The 16493-nt window shown below is 36.6% G+C and overlaps 1 protein-coding gene across 9 annotated transcripts in view; it reads left to right on the top strand.

Annotated features, from left to right (window-relative positions):
- Lrguk (leucine rich repeats and guanylate kinase domain containing) overlaps window positions 1–16493 on the top strand; it is a 126928-nt gene that overhangs the window by 32179 nt on the left and 78256 nt on the right. For all 9 annotated transcript variants that reach the window (XR_010044687.1, XR_010044686.1, XM_063240535.1 and 6 more), the window contains 2 exons: window positions 3846–3970; window positions 8518–8661. Coding sequence is in view for 7 of the 9 variants with exons in the window: in XM_063240535.1 (XP_063096605.1) it covers window positions 3846–3970; window positions 8518–8661 (269 nt within the window). In the remaining 2 variants the exon portion in view is untranslated. The remainder of the gene's footprint in view (window positions 1–3845; window positions 3971–8517; window positions 8662–16493) is intronic.

Raw genomic sequence — 16493 nt, 5'->3', positions numbered from 1 at the left:
ATTTATTTATTTATTTATTTATTTCTCCTTCCTCTTCCTCCTCCTCCTGCTCCTCTTCCTCTTCTCCTCCTCATTTTCCTCCTCCTCTTCTTCTTCTTCTTCTCTCCTTCTCTTTCTCCTCTTCTCCTCCTCTTCTTCTCCTTCTCCTCCTCTTCCTCCTCCTCCTCCTCCTCCTCCTCCCCCTTGTCTTTTTGTGGTTTTGGAATCAGGGTAGTGCTAGCTTCCAGGAATGACTTTAGGAATATTCCCTTACTTTTCATTACATTAAAGAGTCTAAGGAGTACTTGCATTAGATCTTTTCTAAAGTTCTCATTACAATTCTGTACTTTCTTAGTTTTTATTTTTTATACTTCTTTAATTTCATTGGCTATAGTGGGTTAAAATCCTGAAAAATCCAGTATATCTTTTTGATTCAGCTTATATAGTTCATATGCCTAGAAATCACTCCATTTTTTCTGAATTTTCCATTTCACTAAAAGATTATAGTTTCTCAAAGTACAGTGGCAACCAGTGATCTGGATGTCAGCAGAATCTGTTGTGATTTTGTCTTTTTAAATTTCTTTTCCTTTTTCTTTCTTTTCTTTTTTTAAAGACAAGGTCTCACTATGCAATTCAGGCTGGCTCTGAGCTCACTTTGTAGCTCTGGCTGATCTCAAACTCGCAAGGACCCTCCTGTCTCAGCCTCCCAAGTGCTGGGATTACAGGTGTGTGCCATCATGCCTGGCTCATCTTTTTAATATCTAATTGCATGGATCTGTTTTCCCCCCTTATTTTGATAATATTGGCTAAGGATTTGCCCATTTTATTCTTTTAAAGAATCAACCATTCATTTCATCAATTCCTTGTGTTGCTTTTTTAGTGTCAATTTTATTAATTTCTGTTCCAATTGTTATGATTTCTTTGTTGTGATAGCTTTGGGTTTGAATTTTTCTTGTTTTTCTAGAACCATAAGGTGCATCATTAGGTTATTTATTCTCTGTAGTGGGAATTCACAGCTATAAATGTCCCTCTTAGGAATGCTTTCATTACACTCTATCGGTTCTGGTTTGTTATGTTGGTATTACTGTTTGATTATAGGAACTCTCTACTTTCTTTAATTTCATATGTGACCCATTGACTATTCAGTAGAGTATTGATTAATTGCATGTTTTTGTAGGGTTTTTTTTTTCCCATTTTCTAATTTCCCTGCACTATGATCTGTGAATATTCATGGGGTAATTTTGATTCTTTTGCCATACTTTCGCATGCTTTATGGGTTAGTTTGTGGTTTATTTTGGAGAAAGTTGCATGTGCTACTGACAATAATGTAGATTCCGATGTTGAATGGAACACTGTCTAGGTATCTATTAAGTCTATTTGTTTGAAGTTTTGATTTAACTCTGCTGTTTCTTTGTTAATTTTTTTGTCTAGTTGATGTGTCCATTTGTAAGAGTGTAGTATAGTGTTCCCCATTTCAATGTATTAGTGTTTATCTGATTTTTCATGTACATTAGTGTTTCTTTTGTGAAGTTGAATGTGCCAATATTTGGTACATACATATTTAGAATTATTTCTTCCCATTGAATTATTTCTTTAACCGGTATATGGTGACCTTCTTTTCATCAGACTTGGCCAAAAAGCTGCTTTGTCTGAAATTAGGATTGCTATCCTGCTTTTTTTTTTTTTCTAGGTCTCTGTTGTATGCAATATTGTTTTCCACCCTTTTATTTTTAATCTGTGAGTTTGATTTTGAATTAAATACAATTCTTATATAGTGCATAGTGCTGTTTTGTTTCTTGATCCGTGTTGCCAATCTGTTTCTTTTGAGTAGGGAATCAAAGCCACTCATATTAAGAGTTACTGCTGAGGCTACTGACATATTCCTGTCACTATATTGTTTTCTTGTTGCTAATGTCCTGTATTTGTTTTTTCCTTTTGCTTAGCTGTTCATCTCACCAGGCATTTTTTTTTTCTTGTTGGCAATGCTGGACTCATTGCCTCTTTTTAAGGTATTCTTAGAAATTTTGCTGGTTTGGTGACCATGAATTTCTTGAAGTGCTGCAGATCATGGAAATATTTTATATCACTATTAATTTTGAAGGAAAATTTTCAGGATGAAGTTGAAGGTGGAAATTCTTATCTTTAATTCTTATCTTTTAAGACTTAAAATACTTCACTCTAAGCCCTGCTGATCTTAAATGTTGTTTAGGGGAGTCTGCTGTGATTCTAATGTATTTACCTTCATATGTGATTTATTGTCTTCGTTTAACAGCTTTTAGAATTTTGTTCTTGTGATAGACTTCTAGTAGTTTGAGGATAATGTGGTGCAGGGCAGTTCTCTTTTGGTCATGGCTATTTGGGGTTCTACATGCCTCACTTACCTGTTTATTTCTTTCTCTGTACTTTGGAAGTTTTCTACTATCATTTCTGCAAATGGGTTTGTGTTTAATGCCATTTATGTTGTCTTCTGATTTGTCATTTATTCCAGTTATTGTTAAGTTACTTTTTGTCATCAAAACAGCTGTTAGATCCATTTTTCATGTTCTCTTGGTGTTTTTAAGGAACCTTAGCATCTTGGTCTTCGAAGCCATCAACTTCTAGTTCTGAAATTCTGTCCTCACGATGGTAACTTCTGCTGCTTATACTTTCAATATAATTTTTAATCTCCTGAATTGCTGATTGAAACTTTTTAATGGATGCTAATCTTTGCTAAACTGGTCATTTTTTTTTTTTACTATTTTGATTTGCTCATTTAGCTTTTCATCTGTATGTTCTGAAAGCTGCTGGCTCATTTTGGTTATTACTTCCATTATTTATTTAGTTCTGTGATCTCCCTGAGCCTTTTCCATTTATTTTCTAATGTGTTCTGTTATCTTTTTGAGTAATTTGGGTGTGTGGCTTGTGCTGTTCTCCCCCTTGGTGCCTTTTGGATTGACTTCAGGCGAGTTGGGAGTTTTGAGAGACATTTTGTTGACTTCTTATATTTCTGTTGTTTTTATTTGTTAGAATTGGTGACCTTGAGAGTGAAGTTTTAGGTGACCACAAGAGTGGGCCACAAGATAAACTTAAAATTCTAAAAATAAGTAGAGACACTTAGTCAACATATAAAGAAATAAGGCAGAGTTTAAATCTCACCTTTTTAAAGGAAGACAAAACATTAGTAGAGGTAGATAGAGTGGAAGAGGTATTTCTCTCTGTAAAAGGGCATTAGTCTTTAGCCCATCCATTTGCTGTTGAGGACTTGTCACAGGATACTGCTTTAGTAGTGAATATGATAAAGCTTCCTGAGTGACCCTGTTTTCAAAAGACTCGTCTGAGGAGAAGTGCCTGAGTTTTTCATAGACTCATTATCTAACCAAAGAAAAACACACTACTAAAGAGGAAGCTTTGAATCCCCGTGATATTTCTTTCCATGTAGAATAAATGAGTTACATATGAATGAAAATCCTACTGAGCATACTCAAAAAATTATTCTGTTACATCCTTTTGTTTTGTTTTCTTTGAGACGGGGCCTCACTGTGTAGCCCTGGCTATTCCTGAACTTGCAGCAATCCTCTTACTCAGCCTCTTAAAAGCTGAGATTACAAGTGTGTGCCATTGTGCCCAAGTAACTTTGTTACATTCCAATAGTCAAAAGAATTTATATGATGTGTTATATTCAAATCTCTATATAGTGGATATTATACAATATAGTCTAATATTCTAAAAGAAAAATATATTTCAGGGTTTAGTGTTCATCCTGTACTGGCATATAATACTCCTTTATGCTAATGACTGACTCTTTTCAGTGATGATTTAAAACTTGTTCTTTTTTTCTTCAGAATACCTTCAATCATATTTTCCTTAAACATAGTCATGGTATACAGACAATGAAATAGAAGAAATCAGTGGACTTGAGATGTGCCACAGTCTAATTCACCTTAGTTTGGCCAACAACAAGATCACAACTATTAAGGGATTAAACATGTTACCAATCAAAATACTTTGTCTGGTGAGAGTTGCACAAAAATGTTATTCATTATAGAAGTAGTGGGTAATGTTCAATACATGTATAAATTATGACTGCTGAGAATTTTTCAAGTATGTAAAGAGCTAATTTCTTCACTAAATGTTATTGTCTTTAGTTTGCTTGTTCTGTGTGTGTGTGTGTGTGTGTGTGTGTGTGTGTGTGTGTATGATCAGTATTCTATGCTAAGGTAAAATGATTTTCTAATTTGGTTCCAAACTACATTTTTTTTTTAGAAATTTGGATTTTTATACTGGGAAAGAAAGGTGTATTTTTAACAAATGTTTCAAATATGTTATATATTTTGGTGAAAATAACATTTGAGGATATTTAAGCATATTTATTATTGTTCACACTTTATTACTTTCAAATGCTTTATTTTTTTGTGGTTCCGGGGATCAAACTCACAACCTCGCCCTTGCCAGGCAGGCACTTATGCCGCTGAGCTAAATCCCCAGCCCCTCAAGTGCATTCTTTATTGCTTTTCCTGGCAGTGAACTTGGGCAGCACTTTTAAATTAATACATGCTTGTGTCCCATTCTAGAAAATGAGAAATTGTGCTGAGAGTAAATGAACAATGCCAGGCAGAAAGTTTAAATTAGATTGTTTTTCAGAGAGCTTTCTTTTAAAGCCATGTGTCTTAGTTACTTTTCTCATTGCTGAGACAAAATATCTGACATCCAAATTTGAAACAGAAAAAGTTTATTTAGCTCACAGTTTGTAGAGGTTTCAGTCCACTCCAAGATAGGGTGTTGTGGCAGATGGGCATCACAGAGGAGAAAGAGGCCATGGCAAAGCAGGGCAGGCAGAAGGCAGAAGCAGCAAGCCACAAGTGACAAGTCATAGATTTTTTTCTGTCCCTTTGTCTTGTATCCAGGCTACCTGCACTGAGGGCAGGTATCACTCACATCTGAGATAGGGCACCTTAACCCTACCCAGAACTATGTCAAGCCAAGTAAGGGACTAATTTAGTAACCACACCCCCTTAATCTCAGCATTTTACTCTCTAGATCCAGCCACCCTTGAAAACTTATGACTGCATGAGGCTTGGAGGGAGAAGGGAAATCTAGACAAACATTGCAACACCATGTGATATGTCATGTGACTGTGACTCAATGAAAATAGAGGTTATTTACAAAACAGTTCAGTAGGTTCACACTAGTCCCAAAGATATACATGATATTTAAAAAATAACAGTGTAGGTATCACTAATGCAAGGGCCCGTGGTATTGTTTGTGGCATAGCCAGATCCTTGACTCTTCCATCCTACCCTAGATTGACTTTACTATTTTTTATTGCCTGTGTCCCAGAGTGGGCAGGGAGGATTTCAAACTATGAGGCTTGTGGCTCATTCATTTTTTAGGTGAATTATTCCACAGGATGTTGAACCATTGTTTGAAATGACATCTTGGGTTATCTGCAGATTTTTGACAGATGTGATATACTATTCTTGTCTTATTATATTTAGCTGTACATCATTCAAGGTTGGCTATGTAACAGTTTTCTCTTCCTGAGCCTGTAACCTGAAGAGCTTTTTGAAGTCGTTTCCATGCCTACAGTGAGTCAGTTGAGGGTAAAGTCTTAGTATCCTAGTACTGAGGGAGGAACTGCGCATGGAAAGGTTTAATACCTTCCCTGTAGTTTTATGTTCTCTGCCTACTAAGGCATGTAAGAAAAGTGCAAGCAAATACGAATTCAATACATTGGATTGAAAGATCTTGAATTAGCAAAGAAAGTCATTTCAAATTTATGATAATCCGAAGGATATTGGCAGTTTTGTATTATTCATTTTGTAGTTTGTTAGAAACTTGTCCTTTTTTCTAAATTCTTGTCTTTATTGACATTCTCACTGATTTTAAGTAGTGTATGACAAGCGGAGAGAGATGGAGGAGTATGATAGGGAATGAGAATTGAACTCGTTATTAAGAGTGACACATGTTTCATTAACAACATAAGTAAGTAATCCATGTTAACAGTTCTGTCTCAAGTGGTTTTTAGAAAAGAAACATAAATACTTATATTTTCTACAGAATCTACAGAAGTAGACTGTTTCCAGGCCCCTCAATCTACTGCCTAAGAACTAACAAATTGTGTGCTCTCATTCATTTTCCTTAAAATTTTTGAAAAATTTTTCTTTTCTAAATTTTAATAAAATTTATAACATAAAATGATACACATTGGCTTCAACAGTTTTAAAAGCTCATTTTTAATTCATGGAATAAAAAAACTAGTTGCTTAGTTACTATTGAAAATAATTCATTTTATAATTTAGAGAAAAAAGAACGAGACAATTGCTAATTCTCAGCCTTCAACTGTTAAAATAAATTTAAAAGTTGAAAAGAGAAATGTGGTTTACTAATGGACTATTCTGTAGTCCAGCTTCTTAACAAGTAACGATAATGCATTGTGAACTTTATACTTCATTTTATCACAGTAGGAGCCACTTGGCTTTCTCTCCCAAATTGGTAGATTAAGAATGTTTCTAATTTCATTTATTTAAAAAAATAGCTTTCTCTAAAAGCGTTTCCTTTGATCATTATTAAAACAAGCAGGAAGAATTGTTCGTGCAGAAACTGGACGTCTGTATCTAGGAGTGATAATCAGCTTTCGGCCGCGGATAAAAGCTTCTAACTACCGAACTTTCAGAAATTCTGTGATTCTGAAATGTTCTCAGTTCTGGGTTCTTTTGTGACCACAGGCTATCTAATTAAACTTTTCTATACCGAAAACTCTGCTCATATCATTTACCACTTTGAAAGCCATCAGAGACACTGTGAAGAGGAATTACAATCTGTGTAGCACATCTAAAGCTCTTTAAAGTATTTTTGGAGAAGTGTATTGTATATAAATTTGATGTATGGACATTTTTTGAATAGGATATTGAAGCCTTATTTCAACACATTAAATTGATATGGGTAAGATGTTAAATTTAGTGTCTTTTTTCTCTTTTATATTGTACTTTTTGTAGCATTTTTGAACTGTGGACAGAAGGCCTCACTTTGGCAAATGGGGGCTATGAATAATTTTTCATTTCATAATGGAATTTTTCAAATATATAACAATAAAAAGAATAGTATAATAAACCCACATGTGCTATAACCAAGCTCCATAGATTATTAACATTTTATTAATATGTTTTAAAGACTCATAGAATTATATGAACACAAATCTGGCTCATTGTGGAAGCAAAATTTTATGAAAAATAGGTTGGAAATGAGTTCTTGCTATTAAATATACCAAGAAACGTACCAGTGAAAATATTACAGATGGAAGAGAATACTTTTAATTTTTAAGTTCTTAATGCTCACTAGAAGTTTTGAATATTTAAGGATAGATACAAAAAGGCATTAAATGAGACTACTGTATATATATATATATATAGATAGATAGATAGATAGATAGATATAGATATAGATATAATTTTGAGGTTCTCAGTTCACACTAAAGTTTTAATTTTACTCTGACATTTTTCTTCATCTCAAAACTAAGGAAGCTAAGGAATGAAATGTATTGGAAAATATGCAAAAGAATATAAATCTTTACCTTTCTTGTTATTGTGGGTACATGGAAAATAAGAAAGAAGACAACATTCAAATATAAAATCTTTTTAAAATTCTCATTGAGCAATGCCTATGTGTAAATTTTTGAAGAGCTTGTTGGTTATTTAGCATTGCATAATAGGCCACGCCACTTGTAACGACTTTGGGGAGTAACAATTTTATTAGCTAAGGATTCTGTAATCTGAGCTGAGTTCAGCTGAATGAGTCTTCTGTTGAGTTTGCCACATTCTCCTAACATGTTGGTTGGGGATTTGACTCATCTGGGCACTGAGATAGCTAGTTTTTCTCTGTGGTTAGTTCTGGGGCCTTTTTGCATGATTACTTCTCCAGGAGACCCCTGCACAAATTTTCTGTAGTAGAATAGCTGAAGTTCTTTATGGTTTCTCAGGTCCTGCCCATCTTGGGCTTGAAATGGCATGTCTGCCATCCTGTTTTGGTTATAAGGGAAGTTATAGGCCAAGCTGTGTTGAAAAGGAGACAGCTGCACAAGAACATGCCTAACTGCAAGAGGGGCACCAAGGCAAAACACTACCATAGCCTGCATGATGTGAAGTCATTGGGTTTAGAATGTTTATGAAAACAAAGTGGATGTGGTAATTACAATATACAAGTTTTATTATAATAGTGATGAAATTGAGTTGCATTAAACTTGCATTTCTAGAGACAAACGTGGAATTATTAGGTTTTGCAATGTCAAAAGCTTACATTACCTAGGTGTCATCTTTCCTACTGATCTGAATAGTCATCTTAAAAAATTAAATAGTAAATGAAGTTAATCATACTGTGATATTCCAACTGAAAACCTAGGATTTGTTTTTTAGAAAGACAAAGTGTTGCAAGAAAGTATGTGTGTATGCGCATGTGTGCGTGCAGGAATATTTATTTTTTTACAGTAATTTGGGGCAGTATCCAAAATGAAGAATTATCCTGATGAATAGTTTTAAAACATTAAGAGAATTATGTTCATTTTAGAGCAATAACCAGATTCAGAAGGTCATAGGTTTGGAAGATCTGAAAGTACTGCAGAACTTGGATTTGTCCCACAATCAAATAAGTAGCCTCCAAGGCTTGGAGCATCATAACCTCCTGGAAGAAATCAACCTAGAGGATAACAAGGTAATGTACTTTACAGCCTTTGGTCTCATGGTGTACATAAAAGTGGGCATATCAGAAGGTCAGCACCGATATCCCACTAATGGTTTCACAAGGGTTAGTACCTGACATGCTATTTAAAAAATGTTATCCTAGCAAACTTTCTTAAGCACTCAGTGGAGACCTATTTCTTGGAAATAAATAATTGCAGTTGATAATTTTTGAAAATTTAATGACTCCTAATTATATTGTTTTAAAGGTTTAAACTTCTACCATCTGTGTATATTTTTTGAAGCAAATGTGTTCATGCAAAATTCTGTGAAGAATGAGGGCATTAGGAGAACCTGAACTAGCTGATAAAGGAGGGTGGAGATAAGAAAATATCCTTAGCCTGGATATTTTCAGCCCATTACATTCATAGAGAAGGGGGTGTATGATCTTTTGGGGAGTGGGGAGAGTTTGAAAGAGGTGTCAGCCAAAAAATATAAAATTTTACTAGGAGGAGTTAAGAATGTATTTTTGAAAAGTGCTAAAGAGAGTAGATTTTAAATGTTCCCACTACAGAATGTTAACTTTGTACTATAACTGTGTTATAATTGTGATGTTTGTTAATTAGCTAGATTTAGCCACTCCACAGTTTATATATATATATATATTTCAGTACATCATTTGTAAATGATAAATACAACTTTATCTGTAATTAAAAATTTAAATGCAAATACCCCAAGAAAGATTTAACCATTAAAAATACAGGAGCATAGGAAGTAAATTTTTGTATCTTATTGGTAATAATAATAACTAATTTTCTAAGGTGCCTGATAGGTCGCAAATTGGATTTATTCAAATTGTGATGTCTGAATTAGTGTGTACTTCAAAAATTGGGGCTGGGGATTTAGCTCAGTGGCATAAGCGCCTGCCTTGGAAGCAGGCAGTCGTGGGTTCGATCCCTGGTACCAATAAAAAGGAAAAAGACAAAAAAAATTATATGAAATGAGTTTCACTCTTAATTTCATTCTATTTTTCATAAAACATTTGTGCTCCTAATCATGATAGGTTAAGTTGGTACATATAGTTGACTTCATACTTAATAAGGTCTACAAATTGATTTTATTTGTACTGAGTACATCACATTTTGGGGGGAAGGTTTCATAAGGAGGTTCTTTCTGTTTGAAAATGAACAGTTGGGTGGACCGTGAAAGGGTGGTGCTCTCTGCCATACGGTGTGACACTGGAAACAGCCTGTCCTGCTGCGGTGCTGCGCATCAGTCTTGTCTGATGATCCTTTCTCTAAATACCTTGCATCATCTGTTAGGTGGCTAAAAATCAAGAAAAGTTAACCACTAAGGTCTGTGAATAAGTAAACTTTTAATCATAGTCAAAATTATTCATCTTCATCTCACCTGATTTATGTTTTAAATAGTTTTGATGACGTTTAAAATAATTCTAGTGAATGGCCTTTTTCCACAATTCCTTGTCCTGAGAAGTCAGCACAATTTCTCTTTCTTATAGTTTTAGAGTCCTCTTTGTGCAAATACCATTAATAAGTAGTTTTAAAAAATGTTTCTGTGTAGCGGATTTTGCGTATATTCAGGGTGTTGAAAAGGTAAAATACAATCAGTAAGTCCCAAATCAGTGTAGCTCAGGATTTAGAAAAAGAGTAGCAGTAGTGATACCAATAATACTGAGTCATAAAATAATCCAGAGATATCTGCTGATACCCAGTGCTATGCTAAGCACTTTATGTATCTCATTTAATCCTTGTCATGGCCCTATAATTTTACTATTTATTATTATTTTACAGATGTAGAACCCAGGACACAGAGAAGCTAAGTAACTTGCCTAGAGCTATTTATCAAGTAAACAGCAGAGCCAGGATGCCAATATAGAATGATTTGCCTCTAGAGTCAGCGTGTTCTTCCTCAGCAGGTTAATACAGTAAATGAAAGGCCAATGCCCCCTTCAGAAATGAGTGTGGTATAAGGCTTGTTAAAAGTACTTTTTCATCTGGTTGTGGTGGTGCTGACTGGGAGACTCAGGCAGGGGGATCACTGTAAGTTGGAGGCCAGCGGGGCTACACAGTGACTTGAAATCCAGCCTGAACTGCATAGTGAGACCCTGTCTCAAAAAAAATATGCTTTTCATAGAAATACAATATAAGCCATATATGTGAGCCACACATGTGTTTAAAATTCTTTAGTAGCCACAATAAAAAGAAAAATTTAGCTGCAGTAATGCATCTTACTTAACAGCATACCCCAAATATTATCATTTTGGCATGTAATTTACATGCAGAAATACTGATGAGATATTTTCCTTCTGCAGTCTTACAATGAGTTTTTTACTTCAGGTGTGTAACTTTACACTTAGAGGGCATCTCACTCGATCCTAGCCATACTTAAAGTGTGCTAAGTAGCCACATGTGGCTAGTAGCTACTGTATTGGAGGCTGCCAGTCTAGAAACCCTTCACAAATAGTGTATTGTTCTCTTCCATCTTGAGACTTTTCATCCTTAAAAGAAGAAAGATGTTCATATTGTCCAAATGTGAAAGAGACTGTATTTTGAAAAGTGGCCACATGCCCCAGAGAATCTCCTTTGGCAACAGTTGGATCCCCGAAGATAACTAACTCCCTGGCTTCCCCCTGGGAGGGCTGGGGAGCAACCCACAGTGCTTTGAGATATTCTCTGAGCCACCTGAATTGTTCCTCGGAGATTTTCCAGGATGACTGAGAGTTCTATGCATTAGAGATGGAAACTTTATCATGTAAAAGCGACATGGTATAGCTTTTGCTTCTTGTCTGATTAATGTGGCATTAGGAATATTATTATATTGGTAGCATTTTCATGTTGCTTACTTGTTTTAACCACTGAAGCATGGCCTGGTCATGTGGTCATTTGCATGTCTGTCCTTTGCAAGTATTTATTGTCAGCTGGCAACTCAGAGACCTTTGTTACTCTCCACTTCGCAATTCCTGTTACATTTACATCATGACTATCTTTTAAGACATGTCAAATGGCTCTATTATAATCTCTGTCTTTTCTCTGGCCACAGGATATTGGTCTGAGCGACTTGGAGAATGCTGGGTAACTTCATTGAGTCTTATTGTCATCCTTATTTTATTTTGTAAGTTTCTGTACAGATCACCAAAATAATATTGAGAAAAATAAGAGAAACAAGGAAAAAGTTTAGTCCTAAGTAACCAGTGCATTTATTTACCCTCCTAGTCCTTGTAGAGGGCCTTGGCCATTCTCCTTGAACACCATGATTGCACTCTATTTTAGCAATGATTCATATGGGTAGGAATTCTTTATAGAGTTGTCCTTGCTTCTTTCTGTCCAGCGATATATGACATTTAATTTGTCAGGCAAGCAGTGCATGGACATTACCCTGTCTCATTGCTGCGAGTGGGAACAATGAATCTGAATCCTAAGCCAACTTGATAGCTCTTTTAATTTATATTTGTTAAGTCTGAAAAAAGAGAGGTTGTAGTAGATGGGGACTCTGAGGCCTCTAGAGACTGCCACCTTGGATATAGAGACAGCCAGTGCTGGGTATAGGAAATGCTGGAATGATCAGATCTCCTGCTAAAATTATCTTCCTTCTATCTGGCCCAAGTGTCCAGTTGTAGAATTCATGACCATTTGGCCTGGCAGTGCCTGGTACCCTGTCACAAGGTTCAGACAGGAAGGAGGCTCCTTTGTGGTCTGTATCTTCTTCACATGGAAGAAGACGGCAAACCAGTCAGCCTGAGGTGGTGTAGTTATACAGAGAGCAGACGCTTTTCCGGCAACTTAGTCTCTCTAGGTAGCCTTAGCGCTCTGCTGGACGTGCATTTGGAGCCCAGGTCCTGGTGTTGCCTTTCCACTTTTCCAGGTACTTTTGGAGCTTTCAGGCTGAGGCTTTCATGGTTTTACTCTTTGCCTGTAATTTCCAACTCATGGCCTGTTTCATGGTGATGAACTTGTCTTACTCGGTGACCTGGGTTCATGGAATGAAGTCATCCTGCTAAGGCAAGTAAGAGACGTGCCTGACTGGGTTAGGTGAGCACAAGAAAGCCTATCCAAGCCAGTCCACTTGACTGGGGACCCAGGACCGCACTTCAGGTCAAGTACCTAGAGCTAAGTGCTCCTTTCAGAAGGAGGTTAGAATGGCAAGTTGCCCACATTTTCTTCCGAGTCTCATACAGACCGAGCTTATTTCCACCTGAGGGGCTTCTTAGATATGGCACTTCTATTGGAATCTTTCCCCTGGATTTATCTGGCATCTCTGCTAGAATCTTTTCCCAAAATTTTCAAAACAGTTCACCACTTCATTTAGGATTCTGTCAAACCTTCAAAGATGGCTTCTGGCCACCTCTGGCCTCCCCACCAACCCCTCTTTGTTTTTTTTTAATCCCTTCAACTGCTTTATTTACCATTAGTACTTATAACTGCCTGAAATCATAGCATATCATATGCTCAGCATCTTTTAAGAGTTTCTGTCTTTGTCACTCTGATGTTAGCTTCATGAGCTCAGAAACTTTTTCTTGTTCACTTTGTGCAGTCCCTGGTTCATTACTGGGGCTTAAGAGTGTTTGTTGACTGAACTTATAACTCTCAGGGGCACTCAGATTTGCCTTCAATACTTGGTTGGTGCTTAATGTACACGGGGAAGATTTTGAAAAGACTATGATAAAAGGAGGCATGAACATTTCCTTAGTAGGTGTAGAGAGGATACAAGGATGGAATATCAGAAGAGCTGTTTTAGCTGAGATGAGACCTTCAGTAAGGCAGAAAGTAGTAAGGAAGGAGAAAGAAGGTTCAGAGAGATTCCTGAGGATATCCATTTTCCCTAAACTTTAGAGCAGATGTCTCTCTCCAGCCCTGCTGCACCATGCCAGCCTTCTGTGACGTGGCCTGGAGTGACTTCTCCTGGAAGGCATCCTGGTGAAGTAGAGTAAGTTAAATTGTGGTCTCTAAGAGATATGACCAGGCCCTCCCTGCCAGGAATCTATGAGTGTGTTTTTGTTTGGACAAGGAGTATTTACAGGTGAGCCAAGTTGAGAATCTCAAGAAGTCATCCTGAAATTAGAGTGGCCCTAAATGCAATGTGCTTGTAAGAGACACAGTGGAAGAAAACTGGTGCACACGGGAGAGGCCATGTGGCCTTGGGAAGGCGGAGGTGGGAGCTCCTTGGGGAGGCAGAGGTGGGAGCTGTGTTGCTAAAAGCTCAGGCGCTGGGGCTGCCAGAGCTGGACGAGGCAAGGAAGGGTTCTCCTCCAGCTCTGCAGAACGGGCCTGGTTACACCTTCACCCTCGGCTTCAGGTCTCTAGAACTGTGAGAGTAGGTTTGTGTTTCTTTGGCCTCCAGGTTTGTGGGAATTTGTCATGGCAGTTCTAGGAACCGACACGGCAGTCCTCATACACTAAGCGAAGCTGTGCACCTGGGAAATGGGGAATGAAGGCCGAAAATTATATTTAATTTTGTAATTTCTGTTTGTATGCATATTTCACCTAAGAAATTTCTTTATATCCTAAGGTTTTAAATAGTCTATAATTTCAAGATTTTTTTTTCCTGTTTGGTTTTTAACTGGGATATATTTTTGTGGCTGGTCTGAGACAGATATCTAATTCTTATATGGGAGACAAATTTTCTCAAAAAATCTGATTTAATAGTTGCTAGTCTATTACTGATATATATAGATTTTTGTCAAGTACTGGAAATTGAACTTAGGCTTTCACATTGAGTTAAATCTAAGTCCTTTATTATTCTTAGTTTTGTGACAGGGTCTCACTGAGTCCCTAACATGCCCAGGCTGGAGGCAAACTTGCAGTTTTTCTGCCTCAACCTCCCAGAGTGCTAGGAATATATCTAGGCTTATCAAGTCATTTATTTCTTGAAATTTATGTTGTTCATGACTTATTATTAAAAATAATGTTACATATTATACATAAATCTTTACATTGTTTTAGTTACTTCCTTAGGGTGTATTCTCAGACATACCAATACTGAGTTCGATCATTTAAATACTGTTGATGTATTTCCTGAAGGTTCATACTAGTAATACTCCACTGCAGTGTATGAAGTTAAAATACCTTGTTATAGCCATATCTTACTATACTGTTGTCAGCAAATATTTAAAGTTACATCAGATTAGTAAAGAAAATTATAGCATATATTCTATTTTTTATGATTCTTTGATTATCAGTGAGATTAAACTTTTTTGTTAACCATTTGATTCCTTTTTAAAAATTGTCTATTCAAACCGGGCATTGGTAGTACACACCTGTAATCTCAGCATTTGGGAGGCTGTGGCAGGAGAATTGCCGAGTTTGAGGCCAGCTTGGTCTTCACAGTGAGTTCAGGGCAGCCTGAACTATGTAGTGAGACCTTGTATTAAAAAAATCCAAAAAGGTCTGTTCAGACCTTAAACTATTATCTATTGGTTCTTTGCTTTTCATTGTGCTTAAGAAACTTTGGTACATTTATTAAGATAATTTATAAAATAAATCAGTATTTTGTGTCTTTATTATTTTTATAATTTTTATGAAGTCTTTTTATATTCTAAATCTGATAGATTCAAATTTATTTTTTGGTTTTTTAAAATTACCTTCAAGCCTTAATATGTAATTTATCTTGAGGTATAATTAAAGCAAAATTTTAAATTTATTTTCACCCTAATATCTCATAATAATAAGCTACTCTTTGTTGAGTACTTACCCAACATTATGCTAAATAACTTGTATTCATTAATTCATTTAATTGATAGTTCTGCTGAGCACATTTCTTGCTTATTTGTGGTTTGGTTTTTAAACTACACTGTTTCATTGGTCAGGTTGGTCCATTTATTTATTTATTTATACTAGGGATTGGACCTAGGACCATTGCGTTGAACTATGTCCTCGATTCTTTTTAAATTTTTTTTTATTTTCACTAAGTTGCTGTGTTGCCCAGGCTGGACTTAAACTTGTGATATTTCTGCCTCAATTTCTCAGAGTGCTTGGAATACAGATGTGCACCACCACACCCGCTGCACTTGTTGATTTTTAGGCCAGTAACCGTCATTATCATCATCGTGATCACCTTCTTCTTCATTATTTAGGTGACAGAGCCCCACAGATTGAAAACCACTATTTTACTACAAAGATTCATTCAGTGAAAAAACTTTAATTTAACCACACTCAGTTCTTTCCTAAAGGTGTGTGTGTGTGTGTGTGTGTGTGTGTGTGTGTGTGTGTTTAAGAAAAACCTGATCAGGCTCCTTTAGATCTGGATGGTGGTGTTTAGAGGGCATGGCCAAAAAATGACAAAAACAAGAATTGGGAAGGTTCTCTGTTTCCTTCCTTTTACTTCTTGTGTAAAAAGAAGCCCCTAGAGTCCAGGGAGGACTCAGAAGGTGCTGGTAGGATATTGTTGGCAGCAAATGACTGAAATTATTGTGAGGATATAACTTTTCTGGCATCTTTCACTTTCAGTGGTTAGGAGTACTGCTGTGCCTCTGCCTGCTGTATAAGCACAATCGTGGGGCTCTGACCTTTTGTAGAGAGGATGTGAGGAGAGAGGATGGGGCGAGGTTGTGCAGCATGGCGGGGGACACATGCAGGAGGAGTGTCTGCTGCACTAAGCTAATTTGGCTGAAGTGGGAGCTTAAAGCTCAGCTACCCCATTCTTGTTTCTTCTTACAAACCTCACCACACCTTTGGAAGGATAGGGAGGAAAGTTGGATCCCTACATCTGACTCTCAAAAGTCTCACTGATCCCAGCTGACATGATAGTGGTAACACGCATTTATATAGTCCATGATCCCCGTATTCGTGGCTCTATAATGTATTCAGAGCCTTCCACATCAGTCACCACAGATATCCCCACCGCCTGAAA

The sequence above is a fragment of the Cavia porcellus genome, unplaced genomic scaffold, assembly GCF_034190915.1.
Source record: "Cavia porcellus strain 051 isolate PalLab524CR breed Dunkin Hartley unplaced genomic scaffold, mCavPor4.1 scaffold_2, whole genome shotgun sequence".
Classification (NCBI taxonomy): Eukaryota; Metazoa; Chordata; class Mammalia; order Rodentia; family Caviidae; genus Cavia; species Cavia porcellus.
This window is presented reverse-complemented; position numbering and strand designations above follow the sequence as displayed.